Consider the following 26,303-nt stretch of genomic DNA (forward strand, 5'->3'; position numbering starts at 1 on the left):
TCTTTGTTTTCAATGACTCCTCAATGACGCCTCAAATGGAGGCATCTCCTTATCATGTCCGATGTAGACCGAAGATACCCAATATTTGCATTTGGCTAATTCTAAACTGGCAACGACAGTTCGTTTTTAGCAATTATACAGGCTCGATTTACATCATTTCTGTACTAGAGTATAAAATGGAGCACGACTCTTCGGTAGCCGACTACTTCGAGAGGTTGAGATTAAGTAAAGTGAATGTTAATGAGTATGTCAACTACGCCCGGGTACATATGGGACCTGAACTTAATAACGCCCTAGAAATTTTGGTTAGCCCAAAAAGTCCAGAGTTATTAACATTCGACGAAATTCGAACTATACTAAGTGGCCACTTCGATAGCAAAAAAAAAACAAATATACCGAAAGTATCAAATTCAGGAATATAGTCCAGCATTCCGATGAATCCATTGCTGACTTTGCATTGCGATTGAAACAAGGCGCTGTAAATTGCGAATACGCAGAATTTCTTGATCGAATGTTAATTGAGCAACTCATGAAACAACGCGACATCTGCGATGAAATAATCAGTGGGAAACCGGAAACCTTTGCAGAAGCTTACAATATTGCTCAAACCAGAGAACTTAAACAGTTTTCAACCACCGAGATTGTAAAAGCGGAACCACATAGTGAAGAAGTTCACAAAATTCAACCACATAGATACGTCAAACAAAAAAGTAAGTTAAGAGTTCCAATGGAAGAAACGAAAGGCCAACATGCACCATGTAACGGATGTGGCGAGCTACATAACAGAAACGAATGTAAGTTTAGACGGGCAAAGTGTTTCCGATGCCATAAAATTGGGCACATCTCCAAAATGTGTAGAAGTAAAATGTTCCAGGTAACTGAATTAGATGAAGAAAACATTATCGATGGTGTGGAAGTACAAGTTGGAACTAGAATATGCAAGTTTAATCTTTATGTGGTTGAGGGGAATATGGATACCATTATGGGCAGAGAATATATTGAACAATTTATTAATGAAATTGACTTCGTTGGACTCTTCAAGCAATCAATCCAAGGAAACAACCTTAAGACAACAGCACCTAGAATGTCGGCGCAGGAAGAGAGGCAACTAAAACAGGTATTAGACAAATTTAATTCTGTTTTTAGTAATATTGCAGGTAAACTGGTAGGACCGCCTGCCAAGGTACACTTGAAGCCTGACGCCACTCCCATATTTTTTGAAAGCCCGTGAGTTTCCTATTGCTTTACGAGAAGAGTATACAAAAGCCATCGACGCAAAAATAGCATTCGGACTTTACAATTTACCGAATGCGAGGCTCTTTAATATTTTGTCACCTTGACGTCACTGACGCTTATTCGCATTTGGAGATTAATGACGAATTTTCCCACATAACGTTGAACACACCCACCGATGGGTTGATACGACCCACACGGGCCGTATACCGTGCAGCTAACATTCCAGCTATATGGCAAAGGCGTATGGAGTGGAGAGAAACAAAAGTCGTCTTCATACCTAAAGCGGGAAAAGCCTCTCACTCGAGTGCGAAGGATTTCCGACCAATCAGCTTATCCTCATTCCTACTTAAGACTCTGGAGAGGATGATAGACATGTATCTTAGAACTAGCATCGATTCAAGTTTGCTCTCGAAACGACAGCATGCATACTCGAAGGGCAGGTCTACTGAGACCGCATTGCATGAACTAGTCAGCTTTATTGAAAGCTCACTATCTGTCAAAGAATACACAATCGTGGCGTTTCTAGACATCGGAGGGGCGTTCAATAATGTCCATCCGAGCTCGATATTAAATGGACTGACAACTCTGAATGTTGATCCAGGTATATTTAGGCTGTTAGACGAACTTCTAATAAAAAGACGTATTTCAGCCACACTAGGACAAGCAAACATACAAAGGTATGTGGACAGAGGCACTCCCCAAGGAGGAGTTCTATCACCTCTTCTTTTGAATGTTGCTTTAAACAACCTTCTGGTTTCCCTAGAAAAGGAAAGGACAAAAGTGGTGGCATACGCAGATGATGTGGCGCTAGCAGTCAGGAGAAAATTCCCATCCGCAATCAGAGATATTATACAGAGAGCTCTCCGGATGACTGAGAAATGGGTCTTGGGGTAAATCCAGCAAAGACAGAACTGCAAAGATCGCAAAACTCCCACGGTTAGGCCCATTTCCTTAGGGGGTATTGAAATTCCCTTTGGTGAGTGTGCAAAATACCTTGGCGTTATTTTGGACAGGAAGCTGAATTTTAGGCTTAATATTGAAGAAAGGGCGAGAAAAGCCACGGAAGCTTGGTACTCGTGCAAAAAGGCAGTTGGGAAAAAATGGGGACTAAAACCAAAAATTGTGCATTGGCTATATACGGCAGTAGTTAGACCTATAATGTTATATGGTGTTGTAGTCTGGTGGCCGGCACTTCAGAAACCGACTTGTCTAGATAAAGTTCAGCGTATGGCGAGCTTATGTATCTCAGCCTTTGCCTTTAGACATTTTGGCCAAACAGTCAGCTGCAACAACGGCTGTGTGGTTGCGCGAGCTATCGCTGTGGTCGGCAAAAATGTACGGTCATAGTTCGGTCCTCAAAGTAATGCCAGATGTGCCTAACGTAGTGGATTACACCCTGGCAAAGCCACTTTTCGACAAAAAGTTTGAAACTCTAATTCCCAACAATGAGGCGTGGTATACACAGACCCCGGGGAATAAAAGATATATAGATTTCTATACTGATGGCTCCAAATTGAATGGACAAGTGGGGTTCGGAGTATATTCTAAAGATCTGGAAATTCGAATAGCGAAAAGATTACCTAATCACTGTAGTGTTTTTCAGGCTGAAATATAGGCAATAAGAGAGGTGGTGAATTGGCATTAATATATACTCAGACAGTCAACCTGCAATAAAATACTTGGACACTGTGTTCCTTAACTCAAAAACGGCCATAGACTGCCGCAAATCTCTCAACGAGATGGCTGAGCAGTACAATATTCACCTAATATGGGTGCCTGGCCATAGGAACATACCGGGGAACTGCGAAGCAGATGGGTTAGCAAGGCTAGGAACGACCTTACATATTCCAGGGGAACTAGAATCTGTTGGTCTGCTGGCCACCTGCAAGCTCTTACTGGGTGAGAAGGATGTTATGATGACCAATATTCGATGAGAGAATTGCAAGGGTTGTAACGACACCAAGCAAATATGGCCCCATTTAAACTTAAACCGCACACTAGATATGCCAGTGTTCTCAAGGCGTCAGATAGCACTCCTGATATCTGCTATAACGGGTCGCTGCCTGATAGGCGAATTTGCAAAAACTATAGGTGCGAAGTATAATGACTATTGTAGCTTTAGATTACTGGCGGACCTAGAAAACGTTAACTTAAGCAGTCTGTTAATGTTTTTGGAGCAATCTGGTTGGTTCAACAAAAGTAAATAATAGAGAAGGTTCAGTGGTTAAGACTAGAAGTGCCCATATGTAATTGGTACTTAAATGTGGTATCACAATGGACTGAATAGTCTAAGTGAGCCAGAAATTTAATCGGGCTGCCACTTTAACCTAACCTAACATAAACCGATCGAAATTCGTTTTTGGTGCACTTGCCATTGAATTTTTGGGTCACACAATCGATCTCGACGGTATACACAAATCAAATAAACATGTAGAGACCTTTAAAAATGCTGTAAAACCCAGCACAAATGAGGAACTACAGCTATTTTTGGGTAAAGCCACGTATTACAATGTTGAATGTTTTTATTCCTGATCTGTCGACCATACAACATTACAACAAGACAACTTCGAGTGGACGGAAGACGAAAATCGTGCATATGAAATGATCAAAGAAATTTTAGTATCACCTCAAGTTCTTATGCCATATGACCCGAGTCTGCCTTTGTTACTTGCGACAGACGCAAGTCAAACAGGATTAGGCGCTGTACTGTCCCATGTATTGCCAAACGGATGGGAAAGACCCATATCATATGCTAGTCGCACTATGACAAAAACGGAAATAAAATACCCACAAAAGTCGACAAAGAAGCCTTGGCAATTGTATGGGCAGTGAAGAAGTTTTTTAAATACTTGCACGCCAGACACTTCACACTAGATCATAAACCGCTTTCACAAATTCTCCATCCAGAAAAAGGGTTGTCTTCATTATGTGTAAGTCGTATGGATAACTATTCCGAGTTCCTGAGTAATTTCAATTACAGCGTTGTATTCAAACTAAACATAAATGCAGATTATTGCTCAATCTGGACAAATTCACCAGATTTTATGATACGCAAAATAAACCAACAACCAATATGAGCGGAAAACATATTAGAATCTGGGTACGATATGAAAAGAATGGGATATATAGCCCCTGAAGAAAAATATCAACTGGCTTCAGGATGTTTAACATTTGAACATCGTGTTGTTGTGCCCGAAACTCTGCGAAACCAGATACTCAAAGACCTTCATTCGCCTCACCTAGGTATGGTGAAAATGAAAGGAATGGCCCGCTCGTTTGTATTTTGGCCCGGTATAGATAAAAACATAGAACAGGTTGCAAATTTCTCATCGACTGAATTCAGAAATTTTTTGAAATGCAGAGGGGTGGTATACCACAAACAATCGGCTCCATACCATCCAGCAACAAACGGACAATTAGAAAGGTACGTCCAAACCGTAAAGAATGCTTTAAAAACTATGGGAACAATCAAAGACACAATTAATAGGAACTTAAACATGTTTCTACATCAATACCGCAATGATCCTCATGCAACAACTGGGCAACCACCATCCATTTTATTCCTCGGTAAGACTACTTCGCTCTCGATTTGATTTGCTGCGCCCTGAAAACGTACATGGAAAAGTATCAAACAAGCTGTTTTTGAATTTCAAACCTAATTTCCGTACTTTTGAAATAAATCAAACAGTCTTCTTCCTTTCAGAAAATCCGAAAATGGACAAATGGTTGCTGGGAAAGGTCACAGCTCGCCTGGCCGATTTACACTACCATATAAAATATCGCAACAAAATAGTAAAAAGACACATCGACCAAATTCGTCCTGCAACAATGAATCAATATACATCATATCAAAAACGTTTTAGGAAAGTTGGTCTCCAGTCCCACACAACATCAGAAAGAAAGCTGGGCTCATCTATCAAATAGCAACCACCGGGAAAACTCTGAACATAATGGGTCTACAGGAAGACTAATAAATACAGGGGAAGGTGTGACACACGAGGAAGAAGGAGAAGAAACAATAACTACAGTGCCCCCGGAAACTTCGACGTCAAATGATAGCTCAACAAACAAGTCGAGAATGAGGTACTAACAGCACCAAGGCGATCATGCAGACTAAGAAAACCGCGAGTCCTGTTTTCTCCATGAAGCAGGGGTAGAAATATTGAATATGTAATACTACCGCGGATTTCATTATCATGATAATACTTTCAGATATGGCTACGCGTTAGATGTAAATTTGACATTTACATATGTTTAAGTATTTTCTTCCTTTTTCTGTAGAACGTGAATACGAACACATGTGTTCTTCCTTAACCTACGTTTTTACAACATTTGAATAAATTGAACATATTCTGTAAAAATACAAAAGAACCATACCGTCCAATGCTCCTTTATTAATGATAGGCATCACAAGGCTGTCTTTAGCAACTGCGGCAAACGATCTTTGATCCCTTTTGGAGGATGGCAGCTCATCCGATGATCGTTCCCTTTTTCCAGCTTCAAGAATTCCTTGAGCCGATTTTAAGGAATCGCTTTGATCCTAATTTCTTTAGGATAAACAAAGCATTTCTGCATTCCTTGAATCTCTTTCGTGAGGGATTACCTCCTTTTGATGTCGTTACCTTAGAAAAGTTCGACTTGTCAAAGTGTCGCCACCTGTCGACCCGTCTACAGGTCGACTAATTTCCCAATAGTGTCGCTGACTACGACGGTGCTTTGCAAGGGGCGAATTTAATTCCTCAAAATGTTTCAAGTAAAACAATTTCCACAATTCCGTTGAATGTATTTATTAAACAGATGAAAAGATAGAATTTATTTCTATAAAACACAAGTATTAATCATGAAGAAAAAACCTTTGATCACACACAACTACTCACCGCAGTGTTCTCCTTGCAAAGTGATTCAAAAAGAAAAAACTAAAATTCAAGAAGTTTCGCTTTCTATGTAAAATAAAGTAACGGTAAAGATAAGTATTTGTGTTTGTGTGAACATATTTGAGACAAACAAATGAAGTTAAAGCAAATGACCAATAACACTCAAATTTACATTAGGTAGGCGCATGACATAGAAAAAAAAAATGAATTAGATAAACAAACATAAAGATCATAATAAAATGAAGAACGATCAGTGACATCCCCAACCCCGTGAATCGACCACGATTCACTACATCACATCCAGGATGGCAAGTTTTAGTGGCTCTTCCTCTTCATGAGACAACGGCAAGTGTGTTAAAGGTCGTGAATTCACGATGTTTTCCGCCTCAATCAAAAAACTTTGAAATGTGTGTTCACGAGGCGAAGAATCTTTCAATGTTGTCCTCAAAACACGTTTCACACATTGTACCACGCGCTCCCATGCTCCTCCTGCGGCTGGGTTATACGGACAATTAAATTGCCATTCAATGCCCTTCGTAGAGAGCTCTTCTTGTACACGGACCGTATCAAACACTTCGTCGAACAGTTTTGCCACTCGATCGGTACCAATAAAATTCTTGCCATTATCACTTCGTATTTTAGTTGGCGTCCCAAGCCGATTGATGAAATTTCTAATGGCAATAATACAAGCATCGGTAGAAAGGTCGAAAGCAATTTCTAAAGGTTTCGAAAGGTCTCACATATGGCGTGACGCGATCTTCAGGCAAAGAACCCATTAATGGTGGAATTGGCTCAACCTGGCGAAATCTGCAAAAATAACAATTGGCTATACACTTACGCAGAACATTTCTGAGTCGTGGAATCCAAAAGCGTCTTCTTATTTCTCCTATCGTCGCCTCGAAGTTTTGATGTTTCATTTTGTTGTGTATATAGGTCACATACAATTCTGTAACTGGATGAGATGATGGTAATATTATTGGATGTCTAGATTCTAATGGCAACCAGCTGGCAGCAGATATTCGGCCATAAACACGAAGCAAAGAATTTTTGGCAATATAAGGGCATAATTTATACAACTCGCTGCCCTTTTGTAACTTTTCGTTATTTTTCAAAATATTTATTTCTTGCAAAAATTTGTCCTTTTGTGCTTCACGGCAAATCAACATCTCAGCACTTTTCAGCTCATCAGCTTTCAATCCGTTTTGTTCATTAGGGTGTTTCCTTTTCCTGCAACGTTTTGAAAATCGCAACACCCAAGCAACAGTCCTTTTTAATGTTAAAAACGACGAGAAACGGCTATAATCAAAAATTGAAGTGCTACCTGTTAAAACGATGACCTTTGGTGGCAATTCTTCTTCGAACGGTCCAAGCGTATCTTTCGTAGTGGCTTTCGGCCAGGAAGATTCGTTTTCATATAAAAATTCAGGCCCCTTAAACCAGCGGGAATTGAAATCAAAGTCCACCTTATGTTTCATTCTTGTAGTCTGATCGGCTACATTGAGATTTGTGGGTACCCATCTCCAGTTTGTAGGACTTGTTGGCGCTAAAATTTCTGTAACACTATGGGCGACAAATGGTTTATACCTCCGATTTGAGGAACCAATCCAACTTAGAACCGTAGTTGAGTCACTCCAACATACAAACCGGCAAACTTTCAAGGCATGTTCTTGCATTATAGTATCTAACAACCGGGTTCCCATCACGGCTGCCTGGAGCTCTAATCGAGGTATTGCCATGACTTTTAATGGTGCACATTTCGTTTTAGCGGCAACAAACGATACTGAAATATTCCTATCAGCCGATATCGATCTCCAGTATGAGACAGCGCCGAAAGCATTCTCGCTGGCGTCGACGAAGACATGCAATTCAAGTTGGAGCGGAGTATTTGTTTTGAAATAACATCTGGGTATACTGACCACTTTAAGATTTTGTAAATCTTCCCTCCAGCTGTTCCATGTTGCCACCAAAGTTTCGGGTATAGTTTCGTCCCAACGTATGTCATGCCTCCAAACCTCTCGCATCAACAACTTTGCCGATATTAAAAAATTGCTTAAAAAGCCCAATGGGCCAAATATTGACATCACTACACTTAATAGCTCTCGTTTTGTTGGCCACCGTCGACCTTCCAATACATCTGTGTTTACCTTATGACATTTTATTCGAAATTTAAAGGTGTCATCTTTCGGTTGCCAATACATACCCAGCACTTTCTCAGATTGAAATTCTTCAGGTCCTGTATTAAAATTAACTGGTTCGCCCAGTTTTCCACTCAGAGCCAAAACAACTTCGGGAGAATTTGATGAAAAATTACGAAGTTCAAATCCAGCGTGCGCATGTATTTCACAAACTTGTTTCGATACTTCAATAGCCTTTTCTGATGATGCAAAACTATCGACAAAGTCATCTACATAATGATGATCCAAAATTGACTTTACTGCTCGAGGGTATTTCTCTTTATATTGTAAGGCATTTTTTTCCTTCACATTTTGAGCCACACAAGGGGAGCAAGCTGCACCGAAAGTCATCACCATCATCTCAAAAATCGGTAAATCGTCTTTTTGGTTCCTCCAGAGAAAGCGTTGAGGGGCTCTGTCCTCTGGCGCAACTAGTATTTGGTGGAACATCTCCCGGATGTCCCCACACACACCAACAACTCCAATACGAAAATTAAACAAAACAGGAGGCAACGGTCTATATTGTTGAGGCCCTTTTAACAACTGGGAATTTAATGACACCCCTTCAACAGTTGCTGCTGCATCAAAAACTATGCGTAATTTTCCCGGTTTATTTGGGTTGGCAACGCCAAAGTGGGGCAAGTACCATTTTCTTGGGTGATCTGCAACAATTTCTGGATGCGACAATTTTAGTACATACCCTTTACAAATATAGCTATTTATGATTTCTTTATACGCAGCACCAAATTCTATATCCTTATCCATTTTTCTCTCAGTGTTTCTCAATCTGTTTATAGACATGTTATAACTATCAGGTAGAGATATGTTTTCACCTTTCCACAGAAGTTTTGCCTGAAAACGCCCATCAACTTTAATTGTGTTTTCCAAAATATCTTTAGCCCGAACGTCGTCTTTGGACTCCATAGGTTAGGTTAGGTTATGTGGCAGCCCGATGTATCAGGCTCACTTAGACTATTCAGTCCATTGTGATACCACAGTGGTGAACTTCTCTCTTGGACTCCATGACTGGCAACACCTTTACGCCAAAATTTTCATTTTCAAAATAATCTGCCAACAAATAATGGATATTGTCTTCTACTTGAACGGACATCAAACATAGATTATTATTTATCGAGTTGCCATTCATTTTCCCAAATACAATTGCGGCGTATGGACCATTTTCATCCAATGGCACGATTTTATCAGGAAGTCCAAGATGGCAATGATCTAACCCTATGAGTACCTTGGGAACAACACCAGAATAAGTTTTGATCGGCAGATTTGTATGTCTTAGATCCATATTAAAGCTTTGTGTAGGTAATTTTAAGTTGGCCACACCATACACATTTTTAAGACCAGATTTCCTTTGCTTACCAATTCCACTCACGTGAAGATTAACAACCGATGCATTTTCATGGGAGGAATTTCCAGCATACCATTGAAGATTGAGTTTACTGTTTCGTGATTGGACGCCCAGTTCTTTAACCAAAGAACTGTCCATCATCGTGACTGATGAACCCTCGTCGAATAACGCATAGGTTTCAACTCGTTTATTTGGGCCATACAATACGATTGGTACAACCCTGAACAAGAGTACATCTTTTCCGACACTTTTAACACAACTGAGAACAGCTTCGGCTTGAGTCGAGTCATCATTGGCAACGTTTGAAGTCATAGCCGTTTGCCTCTTCTCTTCAATACTCACTTCTTGGAAATGTAAAAGTTTATTGTGCTTTTTTTGGCAGCCGTCGATAGGGCATAGTTTACGTCGACGGCAGCTGCGACTGGTGTGTCCACTATCCAAACAAGAAAAACACAACTTCAGCTTTCTAACTTCATCCCATCGATTAGAAACATTCATTGATAAAAAACGTTTACATTCGTAAATCCTATGGGATGCCTTACACAATAAACACTCTAGCTTTCTTTGGTCATTAACGGTATGGTTTTGCACGTTTATAGAAAAATTGACAAGCTTTTCTACACCTTTTTCCTCAATAGGTTGATTTTCAGACTTTGTATTCGGCAGCGAATCAGCATTTCTGGTTGACCAAAGTGGACTTGAAGTTGTTCGATGACCACAGGAACATTTTCGGGATGAATTAGTAAGGACTTTACACACTCTGTCGCATATCCTTTCAAAGCTTTTTGTAATCTAAGACAATTTTCAAAATCACTATACTGATATACAGCAGTTGTCTGTTCAAAGGCAGCAGGAAACATTGGCCACTCTTCTACAGAACCATCAAATTCGGGCAGATCATATAATTTTCTATGCATTACCATGTTTTGATTGTTCGTGTTTATTCCCAGGTTGGCAGATGACAGATTGGAGTACGAGCCACTAACGGTAGAAGCGGTGGCTGTGTTCGCATTTGCCACAGGGGCCGTGTTGATATTTGACATTGCATTAAAACTACTTGTATCTGTTACCCTTGGTGCCATATTTGATGATTGCAGCGTAGGAATTTCTGATGCCGATCGTGCTGTTTGATTTAATGCTGACCTTAACTCAGTTTGTGCCTTTGACAATTGCGCCTGGAGAAATTCTATTTGTTCCTGAAGATGCTGAAACTGAACACTATTACATTGACTGACTGGTGGCGGCGGCTGCAATACTGGAGTGTTTAGTAATGGAGGTTGACTGCATGTAGCTGTTGAGTATGATAATGTAGTCGGAGCAGCGGCGGTGGTGGTTGCTGTTGTACTAAGTAATAAATTCGGTGAAGAAGGCAAGACATTATCGGTCGTTGTTTGTACCAATTGATTTGCTTCGGAAATGTCCGACAGCTGCAAAATACCGCTATCAACATTAGTGTTTTGTGAGACAATCTTTCCGGAAGGCAAATTGGCTTGTTCCACGTTCGCTGGCGAGGACATGTTTCCTTGTAAATTCATTCCATGTATCCTAGGACTTCTTCTTACAGGTGGTGATCTTTGAATTGACATAACCTCTGATTTTACTTGAAACTGTAGATTCGCGGCAGCTTAGGCAAAGACGGATCCCATAAACTTGCGAAATAAAGAAATGTCGCTGACTACGACGGTGCTTTGCAAGGGGCGAATTTAATTCCTCAAAATGTTTCAAGTAAAACAATTTCCACAATTCCGTTGAATGTATTTATTAAACAGATGAAAAGATAGAATTTATTTCTATAAAACACAAGTATTAATCATGAAGAAAAAACCTTTGATCACACACAACTACTCACCGCAGTGTTCTCCTTGCAAAGTGATTCAAAAAGACAAAACTAAAATTCAAGAAGTTTCGCTTTCTATGTAAAATAAAGTAACGGTTCTAACTGGTAGGGCAAAACACCGAGATGAGTATTTGTGTGTGTGAACATATTTGAGACAAACAAATGAAGTTAAAGCAAATGACCAATAACACTCAAATTTACATTAGGTAGGTGCATGACATAAAGGGTGATTCTTTTGAGGTTAGGATTTTCATGCATTAGTATTTGACAGATCACGTGGGATTTCAGACATGGTGTCAAAGAGAAAGATGCTCAGTATGATTTGACATTTCATCATGAATAGACTTACGATCTGCCACAACGTCGAATTTTCAGTGAATGGGCCCTAGAAAAGTTGGCAGAAAATCCGCTTTTTTATCGACAAATTTTGTTCAGCGATGAGGCTCATTTCTGGTTGAATGGCTACGTAAATAAGCAAAATTGCCGCATTTGGAGTGAAGAGCAACCAGAAGCCGTTCAAGAACTGCCCATGCATCCCGAAAAATGCACTGTTTGGTGTGGTTTGTACGCTGGTGGAATCATTGGACCGTATTTTTTCAAAGATGCTGTTGGACGCAACGTTACGGTGAATGGCGATCGCTATCGTTCGATGCTAACAAACTTTTTGTTGCCAAAAATGGAAGAACTGAACTTGGTTGACATGTGGTTTCAACAAGATGGCGCTACATGCCACACAGCTCGCGATTCTATGGCCATTTTGAGGGAAAACTTCGGAGAACAATTCATCTCAAGAAATGGACCGGTAAATGGGCCACCAAGATCATGCGATTTGACGCCTTTAGACTATTTTTTGTGGGGCTACGTCAAGTCTAAAGTCTACAGAAATAAGCCAGCAACTATTCCAGCTTTGGAAGACAACATTTCCGAAGAAATTCGGGCTATTCCGGCCGAAATGCTCGAAAAAGTTGCCCAAAATTGGACTTTCCGAATGGACCACCTAAGACGCAGCCGCGGTCAACATTTAAATGAAATTATCTTCAAAAAGTAAATGTCATGGACCAATCTAACGTTTCAAATAAAGAACCGATGAGATTTTGCAAATTTTATGCGTTTTTTTTTTTTAAAAAGTTATCAAGCTCTTAACAAATCACCCTTTAGAAAAAAAAAATGAATTAGATAAACAAACATAAAGATCATAATAAAATGAAGAACGATCAGTGACAAATAGGTTTATATTGCTTGTAAAATTTTTACGAGAGCATAGTATTACGCTTAAGAAAAAAGAAGAAACTGTGGAACTAAAAGATCGAAAGAGCTAGAATTAGTTTCCGTAGTTCCTTAAAGTGATTAGTTCCAATGAACTAGTTCAATCCGCCTCAGGAACCCCATTTTGAGTAGTACTGCTACTTTTACTTAATCCTCTAATGCCCCAATTTTTTGGCCAGCTGATTAAATGTTCAATGTTAACGACACGAAAGCAAGAAAAGTAAACAAGTAAAATTTATACAGTAAGATTCAGTATAAGCTGCAAAGCCTCTTGAACAGTTTCAACTAAGTTTTCTTTTTATTTCACCCATTTTTGTTGTCTTAAGGTGTGTTTTACTAAAAGCTTCCTTACAAAATGAATTATATTACAAATAGTCAAACGATTCACTGCTTACTGTTTATAGCTTTTTTATTTTACTTATTTTCTTAGAGATAGTAATATCATTTTCTCTCATTTTTTGAATATCAATAATATATCTTAGATTGCATATGACCGATCTTTCTTGCGATCTCATTAAACTATATTTCAAGATAATTTAAATATTGGTCATTTTAACGCACAAAGCTTTAACGTTCAACCATCATCATCCAAGCTTGCTCAAATAAAAAATATTGTAGATGGAAGTGTTTTGAATATAGTAGGTGTCAGTGAAACATGGCTTAAACCATGGCTGAACAAGAAGGTTAAATCATGGGCCCATATGATTACAATTTTTTATTTCAACAAAATTTTAAGATGTCAAAATTATATGTTTATGGTGATTGCAGCTCTCCAAATGACACTGCATAGCAAATGCATCTCAAACAAACTCGCGCATTCATAGCTGGAGAATTGTTCAAAGATGACTTGAGTATCTTGATAACATATTCCAGACCCAAAATACCACGCACATCAGTTTTTAAACTGCATCATAAACTGTTTTTGTTAATAGATGGCGAAGATCCATTTGACTGACTTCCATTCTTAACTTTGGTGGGTATTATAGTCTTATTTGTCTCATATCGGCGTTCCTCGGATGAATTATCCACTTCACAATCACTCATAGGTGACGCAATTAAATTTGAACCTTTATTTTTCTCTGGATTTTAATTATTTTTTCAGGACAATTGAAAGAATAAATCATTGCCACTTTTACCAATGCCATACGATTCTTTTATCAGCTGATTTTGACTTCTTAAAATTGTAAACAACATATTGCAATTTGTTGTTTTTGTTATCGTGATTCAACCTCCTTATTCAGCCATGGCTTAAACCTTACAATGTTAATGTTGTAAACTGATATGTTTACCGTTTACAGGAATGATCGGCCTGTTCGAAGGGGAGGGAGCGTGGCTTTGTTTGTGTCCAGCAAGTTGAATTCCAAAGTGGTGCATATTGGTCTGAAATATAATGTTGCTGAATGTTTATTTGTGGAGGTAACTATTGCACGCGATAAATATTTTAACTATTTTGATCTGCTGAATTCGAAAAAATGTTAAAAAATTTTTATGGAAGAGGTTTTTAGATATCTCGTTATTTTTAGTTTTTCGCTATTTTTTCACTAAACAAGTGTTATTTGCCCGTTTTACATCGAACCACTTAACATATCACAGATCCAATTATACAGGATTATTCGTCATCTCAAATTGCATCTAACTCGAGATGCAATTTGTTTAGTGAAAAAAGAGCGAAAAAAATAATATCTCAAAAACTGTTCCATAAAAAATTTTCGAATTCAGCAGATCAAAATACATAACAAAAATTTTATTTTGTAAACTAGTGTTATTAATCGGAGTTGCCTTTTGTCCCCCATGGGGACTTTGAATCATTCGAGTCATAGGTTTTGGATTTGCTTATAAGTTATTCCCATGGCATAATAATGGGTGACTTCATAAGAATTTATTTGATTTGGTAAAGTCATATAATGTTAGGACAGCATGCACCAGATTGGAACTGACAATAATGCACAATAACATACCCATACATGTTGATGCTTTTCATCACTCTTCTTCACTATTGGACTATTTTTTAGTATATTCGCTGCCTCGCGTGCGTCTCAGCAATCAATGTTTTTGTCCCGATATATCGAGACAAGCATTCATGTTCTATGAATTTTCAGTATCACAACACAATAGTTATTGCGGATATTATGAGATTTACGACGAACATGTATTACTACTGACTTTTCTCTATATTTTTTACGTCCGATGTTGACATCCAATTGGACATTTTATTGCAGTGCATAAAATTTTAAAAGGGGAAGAAATTTATTTCTATGGAGCCGCAACGATTGGCTTAAATCCCCTAGTGGATGCTACAGCCAATCATTGTCTGACCTTGCCTATAGGTCCTTGTTGGCAAACCGTGATAAGGAGAACTGAGGGAGGAGGATAATACGGGAAAACGGGTTGATTGGTAAGGATGAGCACGATTGTAATAGAGCAATGCTGATGGAATGAATCCCTCTTTTTTATTCGTGACACCCTGCTTCATTTGATTAATACCATTATAATGACTTTTCCAGCTGGTTGGAAAAAGCCAAAAATTAACCCTATAAGAAAGAAATCGGATAATGTTCGCCCAGACAGTTACATACCCATACCGCTTTTACGAATTTTATCGAAGATTACGGAATATGTCTTGTAGGTTCAACTCAACACATTTAGAACAGCAGAATTTACTCAGCGATTATCAGATCACATTACTACAAGCGTTGACTGAAGGCATTAGGCGAAATATTTCTAATTAACAAACTGCATTCTATATATGGTTCTAGCACTGTGTGTTTAAATTAGTATTGTCGTACTTGACTGGAAGAAGTCACTTTGTTCAAGTAAATGACAAATATTCACAAATTTGGTCCGGAGTGGTGTACCCCAAGGATCTGTCCTTGAATCACTATTGTTTATACTCTTTCTATATGGTTTCTTCAGTATAAAAAAGATTAATTTTGTTTGCCTTTTTGTTACGCGAATGATATACAATTGCTTTTCACCGGAGAAATGCAAAATTCACCGGAGAAATCCAGGCTAAAATGAACTTTGTAATTGGACGAATTCTATTCACTTTTCTATAAACCCTACGAAAACGAAAGTCCTGTTTTTTCCAGCGAACTCCTACCAGAAGCTTCAATTGTGTACCCATTGAGTCCGTCCGTAGTATTAAGTGCCTTGGTGATAAGCTTTGTTTTCATCATCATATTGCCAACATAGTTAGACATATCAACTTGAAATTATGTCAGTTGTATAACTCGGTTCTAATGCTACATTACTCGGTGAAGGAGAAGTTGATACATGCATTAGTTATGCCCCACATACTTCATTGTATTGAGGTTTATAGCAATATAACGGGGGAGAACTTGAGAAAGGTAAAATTAGCAGTCAATAGAGTAGTACGTTATGACGTTTTGATCATGTCTCAGACTATGTTCGCTTCATAGGATGTTCCTTCTCAGGATTTGTTGATTTCAGAGCGCTATTCTTATTTTACAAGATTAGTCTCTTCACTCAGACTGGACGTCACATACAAATGTATGAACTTAGAATACCCTGCGCCACATTAGAAGCTAAAATCGAAAATAAATCTCCAAAAACAGTACATAAGCTATATTGTTTCCTTAATAATATAGCTTATAAACTAAACGTGAAAAAATGGCTTTTTTGAAGTGAAAATGATATACATCCGACTAGAACTGAAGTACACTTCGCTGTCATGTGTTTAATTTTGATAACCAACGTATGGAAATATATTATGAATAAGATGAATTTTCCAATTGCTTCTTCATTCGTAATTTAGACTATATTTAGTTGTATTTACCTTTATTAATATCCCTACGTTGGAAAAGTAGTCATACACAGCATTGGAAATTAGATCTGTAATATAAGCATATGTTAAATACATAGTCATGTTTTAGATGGCTGCATATTTACGTAAACAAATTTTATATGTCCAGCTGACGTGTGTGGTCTATTCTTTTTCCACACAATGTATCTTCTGCGAAAAATGTGATAGTACATAAACCAAAGTAACAAAAACAAAACTAATGTGGAAACGAACGAAGACAATATATTTCGGTAAAAAATTGGAAATATTTCTTAGCAAAATAAGAAAGTACTTCCAGAATGAAGCAACAATTGAGGGTCCCAGAAGTGTGGCAGTGTGGCCAAGTTTCAATAACACTATCTCATAAATTTAGGTAATAGTGTTGGGAGAGAAACGAGTATTTGATTACAAGTACTCGTTACAATTAAATGAGTACTCAATATCTTCAGTACAATCCAATTAAAAAATTGATTGAAACTGAAAATATAATCAGTACACAAGTATATACGGCAACTTTCTGGCAACATCGAAACTAGAGGTGTGAAACTATCGATAGTGCCACCACTCGATAGTTTCGATAGTTTATTTCAAAACTATCGATACTATCGATAGTATCGAAAAAGTTTAAAGCTATAAAAATAATGAATTTTATGGGGTTTTCACGTATTTATTAAAAAATATATTTATAATAAATTCATGTAGTTCAAAAAATTAACAAAAAAAGCATTTCAATTCTTTAAAAAACAAAATAAAATAAACAAAAAAATGTAGTCTCTGAGATCATTTTATGTCCCTATAACATAAATTATGTTAAAGTTCTGTAGTTTTTGTTGATAAATAACAACATATCAACGTTTTTTGGTTTTAATCGGCTTCTACGGTCTGAAATTATTTGCCCCGCTTTGCTGAACATTCTTTCCGATTCGGTAGATGTTGCTGGTATGCACAAATATCTTTTAGCGCACGTCTGAAGAGCAGTTGCCTCATCCCCAATGCACTATAAGAAATTAAAATTTATTGGAATGCACATACATATGTATGTATATTAGGCCTGGCCGATTTCTATGGACGAAAAAAAAGTGAATAATCGTATAGCAAAAATTTAATCTACATTAAATTCCAAGATAATTCTCCGAACAAACCATGGGTCTAGGATCAAATCCTAATCCTCGCCTCCCGATGTCAAAATTTGTTTTCTCTACTATTCCTCTTAAAGGTACAGAGCATTAGTACTACTACGTGTTATATCGGAATATGTTTGTAAACAACAGAATGTTTCTGTGCACTCTGTGCAAACCTGGGCGATCAAGAATCAAAACTTTGAAGTCAGGAGGCGCGGATTAGCATTTCATTTAAGACGCATGGTTTCTTTGGATAAAATACTTAGATTTGTATGTAGTTTACGTTTTTGCTGTACGATTTGCAATAAACAAATCGACCCGGCCTAATGTATATATAAATATATATATATATTAAAATTACCTTCCAATATTCTAGAGGATTCATATCTATTCCAGCGATATCTTTTTCTAGGTATTGCCTCATGTCTAGTATGGCATCCATCCTACAAGTTCGTACTTTACTGGAAACTTTAGTAGCTAGAAATTCAGCCATTATTTAAATTTCTAGCTACTAAAGTTTCCAGTAAAGTACGAACTTGTAGGATGGATGCCATACTAGACATGAGGCAATACCTAGAAAAAGATATCGCTGGATATTTGTTGAAGAAGGGTTTTTGTTAGATGTTGGTTGTATGACAGTTGTGGCATATTCTTTGTTGACACTGTGAATTCCAGCAATTTCATTTTCTAGTCCCTTTGTTGCTTGATCAGCATTTGATACTACTCTGAATCCCTCCTTTTTAAATCTTGGATCTAATAAAGTTCCAAATCTAGGAGCCGTCCTCTCTTCATAGAGGCACAATCGTTTCCTAATTTTTCCAATTAATAATAAATAAGTATCAAAACCTTCGGTTGTCTTCAATTTTCCTTTAAGATCCTCAAGATTTTCAAAGAGGCCACATACAATCGGAATTATCAAGGAAATTGTAACAGTAGAACTTGAAGATGTTTGTACTGTTGCGGTATCAAAAAGTGAAAGTAATTGCTTTACATCTTTAAGAATCTCAATCTCATCTGCTGTTAATGGTAATGGGGCTTTTGGGGTTGAGAGTAGCACGGCAGCAATAGAATCAGATGTCAATAGTATTCTCTCTATCATTTTATATGCACTGTTCCAACGTGTTGGAACTTCTTGCACCAATGAATACGTTTTTTCATTTCCTTGAGCGGCTTTGAACTTTTCATAAGCTATTGTACTGCTTTTAAAATACGAAACAATTTTCTTGCACTTAGCAAAAAGTTCTTTCAAATTGCCTTCCGATAAACAATCTTGAACTAAAAGATTTACTGTATGCGCAAAACAGGGCAAATGTTTTTTCTGCAGAATATCACAAGCTTTTATCATGGAACTTGCATTGTCGGTAACAATATAAGTTACTTTATTAAAAATGTTCCATTCATCCAAGATAGCACGTAATGATGCTGCAATATTGCTTGCAGAATGATTTGTTACCTCAAGAAGTTTTCTTGTAGATAATACAGCAGATTTCAGAGAAAAATTGTCTGTTAAAAAATGGCATGTTACTGTAATGTATCCTTCATTTCCACGAGATGTCCAGCAATCAGTGGTGATAGCACAATACTCAACCTTACCGAGAACGTTTTCGAGTTTTGTTTTCAGATCGGAATACAAATTTACCATATGAACTTTTTGCAATTGAGCACGGCATGGTACTTCATATCGGTGGTCTAAACATTTAACAAATTCACGAAATCCAATGTCGTCTACAATGCTAAAGGGTTGAATATCAGTGGCTATCATCACTGTCAGTGCATTGTCAAGTTCTTTTTTTCGCTCAGAATTGGAGTCGTAAAATTCATTTTTTTTAAAGTAGACATCTATTGTATTTGCTGTGTCGGTGTTTTCCTGGTAGGTGGGATGTGCTCTCTTTAAATGATCCAAAAGATTTGACGTGTTTCCACTTGTTTTATACATCTTTTTGCATGTTTTACATTCTGCAAATTTTCCATCTGTGGATTTTCTAAAATATAACCATACTGATGAATTTCTTTTCCTAGCTAATTTGCTTGTTGATGGTAAAATTTCGCAGTCGCTTTCCCCGTCGCTGTCATTTTCACAAGAATCTATTGGCAAAAAACAAAGTTTTACTGAATTGAATAGTATTCTGAAAGTAAGAATTTACCTTTTGATCTTTTTAAAAATTTCTCCATATTTACTTCTAATCAATGCATGTACCGAATTTCATTTAATTTCACATGCATATTCTCATAAAATTCTCAAAAAAACACGAACAGATATGCTAAATTCCGTTATTCTTAATTTGCTTTATGCACTTCAACGAAAACCACAAAAATAGAAAAAAACAATTTGCGTGTGTGTTTGTATGAAGTAAAGAACAATAGATGTTAGACTATCGATAGCAGAAAAAAACTATCGATAATTTTGAAAAATATAAACTATCGATACTATCGATAGTACTATCGATAGTTTCACATCTCTAATCGAAACCTATCGGACGTAGATTTGTTTACTCAACTAATTTTCTAATTTTTTTATTGGATAAATTTTCATATAACAAATACAGGCATCCTAATTGCACTTTTGCATTGGAGATGCCTGCTTCTGTACCACCAGACATGGATTGCGATGTGGTTGAAGTAGAGATACTGCCCACAATGTCTACCACAAACCAAGCCATTGTTGATAGCACCAAAAATACAAAAACCAACTCGAAAACAACAATCAAGGTTAATGCCCATAAGAGACAACGAATTGAGGAGGCAATTTCCCCAATCAACATCAATATTTCAGAGCTGTCTGAACGATTGTCGAAACATATACCACAAGACCAAAATAGTTTTGGAATTCTAAACGTATTGGCTGACTGATTTAAAAAATTCCCCAGCGGTAACTAAACCAAAACCTTCAAACGACAACAACAAAAAAGTTGACCCCAAGCCTAAAATAAAATGGTGCCCGCCAATTTTCATCTATAATGTGAACATTACAGCCTTGGTTGATTCCCTGAAAGCCACAATCCCAGTGTTTTCATTCAAAGTGAAAAATATAAATAGAAACAAAAGTAAAATATACTTTGCTGACCTTAATGTACATGCCTCCATGATGGCACTATTAAATACCAAAGGTATTCAATCGTATTCATTTACGCCAAAAGAGCTGAAACAAGCTTCTGTACTAATTAGAGGCCTCTATGCTGTCTCTGATACCGACGAAATTAAAGATGAATTGGATAAAATAGTACCTGAAACAATAGAAAAGGTTACAAAATTTAAAACACCTAATTCTATTAAAAACAATACCGACACTGGCCTGTTTTTAGTTACGTTAAGACAGGGTAAATCACTTGGTGACGTACAACATATATCTGGACTCCAAAATCAAATAATTGGATGGGAATTACCGAAAAGAAAGGATGGCGATATCCAATGTCATAAATGCCAAAGATGGGGCCACGTATCCAAAAATTGTAGCTCGCCTTATAATTGCGTAAAGTGTGACAAGAAACATCCACCTGGAGAATGCCAACGCACTCGTTCCGACGAATCAGACCCATATTGTTCAAATTGTAAAATGTCTGGACATCCTGCTAATTGGAGAGGATGTCCAATATATAAAAAATATGTTGCCGCAAGGAAAGCCAGAATTGCCAATGCAATTGAGGAGAAGAAAAAAGCAACGGAAAATGTAAAAAATACTATGCAATCACCAGGTAAAACTTTTGCTAGCTTGTTTCAATCTACTTCATTACAGCAAAATTGCCAACAGTCGAAACCGAATTATGTACAAGAATTCTTGAAATTAGCGGAATTATTCCTTGAACCCGAAGAACTGACACTGGAACAAGAAATCAACATTTTCCTAAAAGACTTTACAAATATGCCAAAAAATGAAGCAAAGGAGACATTTTTGCATCTGTTAAAGAAAGTTAAATCTCAATATGGTCCATAGAGATTTAACAATAGGTCTGTTTTCTTATTGCACTGATAACCAGTGCCAAAGAAAACGCTAAACGTCTAACCAGTTCAATTTTCGATTTTGATTGGCAACACTTGGTCGTCAAATGTCAAAATCAAAATTATTGTTTACAAATAAAAATAGGGGGTATACATTTAATAATCAATTTATAGAAATAAGTGTACCAAAAACGAAAGAGTGATTATTAATTGTAAAGGATTTGCTGCTTGCCTTTCAAAAACAAATGACTGCTGGCAACAGCTACGTGCGTGGAAACAGATTCAGTGCGTCATGTTTATCAACCAAACGCGTGGAAATATGGGAATTTGCTCAAGTGGTGGATTTACAAGTGGCTAATACCACAAGCATGTGTGGTATAGAAATGGATATGCCAATTGCATCAAAATCACAAAAGCCTAGTTAACGTAGAATTACAGACTTCGGCCAGCCATCACAAGAGGGAGAGAATATACAGGAAATATAATTCAACTTAATACCACAAATTATTTAATTAAACACCATGTCATCGCAAAATGTAAAATAATATACCCACGCCGAAGTTGCCAAAAATATTACAAAAGAAAAGAATTGGTTCATAATCCACAACAACGTGTATGACGTGACCCCTTTTCTCAATGAGCATCCTGGTGGTGAAGAAGTCTTGATCGAACAAGCTGGTAAAGATGCTACAGAAAATTTCGAAGAAGTTGGTCACAGTTCATATGCCCGTGAAATGGCAACAATACAAAATCGGTTAACTAGTTGCTGAAGAGCGTACAAATGTTCCAGAAAAATCCGAACCCACATGGAATACTGAGCAAAAGAACGAGGAATCGTAATGAAGTCATGGCTGATGCCTTTTGTCTTGGGTTTAATAGCCACCTTGGTTTATAAGTTTTTCTTTGGAACGAAATACCAATAATTGTAGGCAGAGAAAAACATCACCACCACCAGCCACAAACAAATATCGCAAGTTTATTTGTATATTTAGTTGAGAAAGAGATTTCTTGCTGTTTTAGACCATAAAACAAGTCATACAAAAAACAAAAACAAACCATATACAAAAACAAAACCTATTCAACCGTCGAACGGAACGGACGTGTTTTTTCAATAGCGGATAAACTCATAGTAATAGGTACCTACTACGAATTTCAAGTGTGGTGGGATATTAAGCCACCATGCAGCGAAATTCCAAGTCATCCACTGGGTTGCTAACTTCAGGGCCCAGTGGACGGGTATCGACTGGAGTTATAAATCTGGGCAATGACCAAGAGTTAGGCCCAATTAGTCGACCTGTAGACGGGTCGACAGGTGGCGACACACTGACAAGTCGAACTTTTTCTAAGGTAACGACATCAAAAGGAGGTAATCCCTCACGAAAGAGATTCAAGGAACGCAGAAATGCTTTGTTTATCCTAAAGAAGTTAGGATCAGTCGACCCAAGCACGTTGTCGGCTAAACAAAGCGATTCCTTAAAATGGGCTCAAGGAATTCTTGAGACTGGAAAAAGGGAACGATCGCCGGATGAGCTGCCATCCTCCAAAAGGGATCAAAGATCGTTTGCCTCAGTTGCTAAAGATAGCCTTGTGATGGCTATCATTAATAAAGGAGCATTGGACGGTATGGTTCCAAAGCAAAAATGGGGGGAAATTGAGAATGCTCTATCTGTCGTCTACTCACAGGTACTGGAAAAGTTTCCCGGCCCAGATCCTCGACACCAAGAGGCTGGTTGGTATCAAGGACGATTTAAGCTAGTCGCATTTGAGGACCAGAGGTCTATAGAATGTTTTAAAGCTGCTCTGATACTAATTGGTGAAGTTTGGGAAGGAGCTGCTCTAGAGTTAGTCGAGAAGAAAGACATACCGGCTAGACCTAGAGCACATGCCTGGATACCTGCAAACCCTTCTGACCCTGAATCTATTTTAAATAGACTGAAACGATGCAATCCAGATCTTCCAACAGCTGATTGGAAGGTTGGCCGTTTGGATGAAGTGGATGGACCAAGACGGCATGCAGTGTTTATATTGAACACTCAGTCTTTGCCACATCTGGCAAAGTCCCAGGGCCGTGTATGTTATGGCTTTCATTATATCCAAATGAAGGTGTATAAAAACGATCAGCTAAAGGATTCAGAAATGGACAAGCCTCTGTCTGAATCAGAAGTAAGCGGATCCTCTTGCGAAGTCGAGGGAGATACCAAAGTTGAAGACATGGATAGATACCGTATGCGTGAGGAGGCTTCTATTGCCTCAGAACTCACCAAAGTCGAACCTATGGTTATTGAGAGAGTCACCGATATCTCTGAAGAGGACATTCTTGATGACTCGATCGAAGCGGCTGATGTGACGGTTGTTGAAAATCTCGATGGTCCTACGGATCCTCCAGATAAATCTTCATCATTGTAAGGCTGCATGTGCTGCCTTAAAAGTTCTCCTGATGAAAGGGGACATAGATATAGTTCTTATTCAAGAACCATATGTTTACAAAAACAAAATATGTGAATTAAGTACTCCGGGGTTCAAACTATTGCAGTATACTGGTAATGATGTAAATCGAGCCTGTATAATTGCTAAAAACGAGCTCAATTTGTTTCTGCTTCCCTCAATGTGCAATACAGACACTGTCGTTGCAAGTTTAGAAATAGCCAAATGCAAATATTGGGTATCTTCGGTCTACATGGGACATGACAGGGAGATGCCTCCATATGCCGTTAAGACCTTAGTGGAGGAGTCACTGAAAACAAAGGCGAAACTCATTATGGGATGCGATGCGAATGCACATCATAGTATATGGGGAAGTAGTGATACTAATGCAAGGGGAGAGTCGCTAATAGAGTTTATTTTGCGTACTAATCTGGTAGTTTGCAACAAGGGAGATGTCCCAACCTTTGTCACTAAAAACAGGCAAGAGGTTTTGGACATCACCTTGGCCTCGCAAGAACTAAATGAAATGATATCTGAGTGGCAGGTTTTAAGTGAACACAGCTTCTCAGATCATCGCTACATCAGTTTCAAATTTGATGTTCATATCACCAAGATCATATTTCCGCCAAATGTTAGGAAAGCTGACTGGAATAGGTATAGGGAATCGTTCAATATGATGATACCGGAAATAACAGAGACAAATATGAGAAATGTGCAAGATATCGAACACGCAGTGGAGCGGATTACTAAGGCCTTCAACATCTCACTGAAAGCTGCATGCCCTAGAGGAAAGCCAAGGGGGAAACATCGACCACCATGGTGGTCTACGGAATTAAGTAATATGAGGAAATCCTGCAGGAAGCTCTTTAACAAGGCAAAGTCCACCAGAGCCCCTGAGGACTGGGACGCTTACAAGAAGAATCTGAGAGGATACAAGCGAGAACTGAGAAAGGCTCAGCATAACTCTTGGAATGCTTACTGCAGCAGTATTGAGAATACGTCCGAGGCTTCCAGACTACGGAAGGTTCTAGCATCCACCAACTCCGCTCCAGGTTTCATTAAAACATCGGAGGGCAATTGGACAACGTCCAGTAAGGAGACGCTGGAGGTACTATTGGACACACATTTTCCTGGAAATCAGACGGTTGAACCATGTACTGGCGGTGCCACAGTTGCTCAGCGGTCGTTTCCTGTCGAGGAAATTGTATCGGAAACTAGAATAAGATGGGCGCTAAATAGCTTTGGACCATTCAAATCCCCTGGACCTGATGGAATTACTCCGGCGGAGTTACAAGCTGTAACTGACAAAATTATCCCCTGGTTGTCGGTGATATATAAAGGATGTATCAACTTATCATATATCCCAGGAAAGTGGAGGGAAACAAAAGTCGTTTTCATACCTAAAGCGGGAAAAGCCTCTCACTCGAGGGCGAAGGATTTCCGACCAATCAGCTTATCCTCATTCCTACTTAAGACTCTGGAGAGGATGATAGATATTTATCTTAGAACTAGCATCGATTCAAGTTTGTTCTCGAAACGACAGCATGCATACTCGAAGGGCAGGTCTACTGAGACCGCACTACATGAACTAGTCAGCTTTATTGAAAGCTCACTATCTGTCAAAGAATACACAATCGTGGCGTTTCTAGACATCGAAGGGGCGTTCAATAATGTCCATCCGAGCTCGATATTAAATGGACTGACAACTCTGAATGTTGATCCATGTATACTCAGGCTGTTAGACGAACTGCTAATGAAGAGACGTATTTCAGCCACACTAGGACAAGCAAACATACAAAGGTATGTGAACAGAGGCACTCCCCAAGGAGGAGTCCTATCACCTCTTCTTTGGAATGTTGCTATAAATAGCCTTCTGGTTACTCTAGAAAAAGAAAGGATAAAAGTGGTGGCATACGCAGATGATGTGGCTCTGGCAGTCAGGGGAAAATTCCCATCCACAATCAGAGATATTATTCAGAGGGCCCTCCGGATGACTGAGAAATGGGCGAAAGACAATGGCTTGGGGTAAATCCTGCAAAGACAGAATTAGTCATGTACTGCAACGATCGCAAAACTCCCTTTGGTGAATGTGCAAAATACCTTGGCGTTATTTTGGACAGGAAGCTGAACTTTAAGCTTAATATTGAAGAAAGGGCGAGAAAGGCAACTGTAGCTTTGTACTCGTGCAAAAAGGCAATAGGAAAAAAGTGGGGACTGAAACCAAAAATTGTGCATTGGCTATACACGGCAGTGGTTAGACCTATAATGCT

General features: G+C 38.3%; 5 protein-coding genes across 7 annotated transcripts in view; all 5 read right to left on the bottom strand.

Annotated features, from left to right (window-relative positions):
• The window catches only part of LOC142239163 (uncharacterized), a 288,432-nt gene extending 271,525 nt beyond the window's left edge, over positions 1–16,907 (bottom strand). For 2 of the 3 annotated variants that reach the window (XM_075310933.1, XM_075310932.1), the window contains exons 1-2: positions 16,660–16,907; positions 16,547–16,602 (exon numbers count right to left, since the gene is read on the bottom strand). The gene's annotated coding sequence lies outside the window, so the exon portion shown is untranslated. The remainder of the gene's footprint in view (positions 1–16,546; positions 16,603–16,659) is intronic. The other variant, XM_075310931.1, reaches the window with a different exon arrangement.
• On the bottom strand, positions 5,620–9,208 carry LOC142240968 (uncharacterized). The gene is made up of 2 exons (XM_075312712.1): positions 6,114–9,208; positions 5,620–6,054 (listed from the first exon to the last, which is right to left on the bottom strand). Exon 1 carries the CDS (start codon positions 9,206–9,208, stop codon positions 6,782–6,784), a length of 2,427 nt encoding a protein of 808 aa, XP_075168827.1. The 3' UTR covers positions 5,620–6,054; positions 6,114–6,781.
• Positions 9,575–10,145, bottom strand: LOC142239815 (uncharacterized). The gene is made up of 2 exons (XM_075311580.1): positions 9,659–10,145; positions 9,575–9,591 (listed from the first exon to the last, which is right to left on the bottom strand). Exons 1-2 carry the CDS (start codon positions 10,143–10,145, stop codon positions 9,575–9,577), a joined length of 504 nt encoding a protein of 167 aa, XP_075167695.1.
• Positions 16,908–17,198: 291 nt separating the features above from the next.
• On the bottom strand, positions 17,199–18,193 carry LOC142239017 (E3 SUMO-protein ligase ZBED1-like). Its single transcript, XM_075310782.1, has 2 exons — positions 18,035–18,193; positions 17,199–17,549 (listed from the first exon to the last, which is right to left on the bottom strand). The coding sequence occupies exons 1-2, from the start codon at positions 18,164–18,166 to the stop codon at positions 17,358–17,360; spliced, it is 324 nt and encodes a 107-aa protein (XP_075166897.1). The 5' UTR covers positions 18,167–18,193; the 3' UTR covers positions 17,199–17,357.
• LOC142239816 (E3 SUMO-protein ligase ZBED1-like) lies at positions 18,185–19,968 on the bottom strand. The gene is made up of 2 exons (XM_075311581.1): positions 19,818–19,968; positions 18,185–19,758 (listed from the first exon to the last, which is right to left on the bottom strand). The coding sequence occupies exons 1-2, from the start codon at positions 19,843–19,845 to the stop codon at positions 18,185–18,187; spliced, it is 1,602 nt and encodes a 533-aa protein (XP_075167696.1). The 5' UTR covers positions 19,846–19,968.
• Positions 19,969–26,303: the final 6,335 nt, after the last annotated feature.

This window comes from Haematobia irritans, chromosome 5, assembly GCF_050003625.1.
Source record: "Haematobia irritans isolate KBUSLIRL chromosome 5, ASM5000362v1, whole genome shotgun sequence".
Taxonomy (NCBI): Eukaryota; Metazoa; Arthropoda; class Insecta; order Diptera; family Muscidae; genus Haematobia; species Haematobia irritans.

What these genes read in the sequence shown, in the direction of transcription:
- LOC142239816 (XM_075311581.1), bottom strand. Translation starts at nt 19,845, where the DNA reads ATGGAGAAATTTTTAAAAAGATCAAAAG. An exon ending in ATTTTTAAAAAGATCAAAAG is followed by an intron (nt 19,759 to 19,817) that starts GTAAATTCTTAC and finishes TTTTGCCAATAG; the next exon opens with ATTCTTGTGAAAATGACAGC.
- LOC142240968 (XM_075312712.1), bottom strand. Translation starts at nt 9,208, where the DNA reads ATGGAGTCCAAAGACGACGTTCGGGCTAAAGATATTTTGGAAAACACA.
- LOC142239815 (XM_075311580.1), bottom strand. Translation starts at nt 10,145, where the DNA reads ATGAATGTTTCTAATCGATGGGATGAAGTTAGAAAGCTGAAGTTGTGT.
- LOC142239017 (XM_075310782.1), bottom strand. Translation starts at nt 18,166, where the DNA reads ATGGCTGAATTTCTAGCTACTAAAGTTTCCAGTAAAGTACGAACTTGT. An exon ending in ATCCTCTAGAATATTGGAAG is followed by an intron (nt 17,550 to 18,034) that starts GTAATTTTAATA and finishes AATTTCTTATAG; the next exon opens with TGCATTGGGGATGAGGCAAC.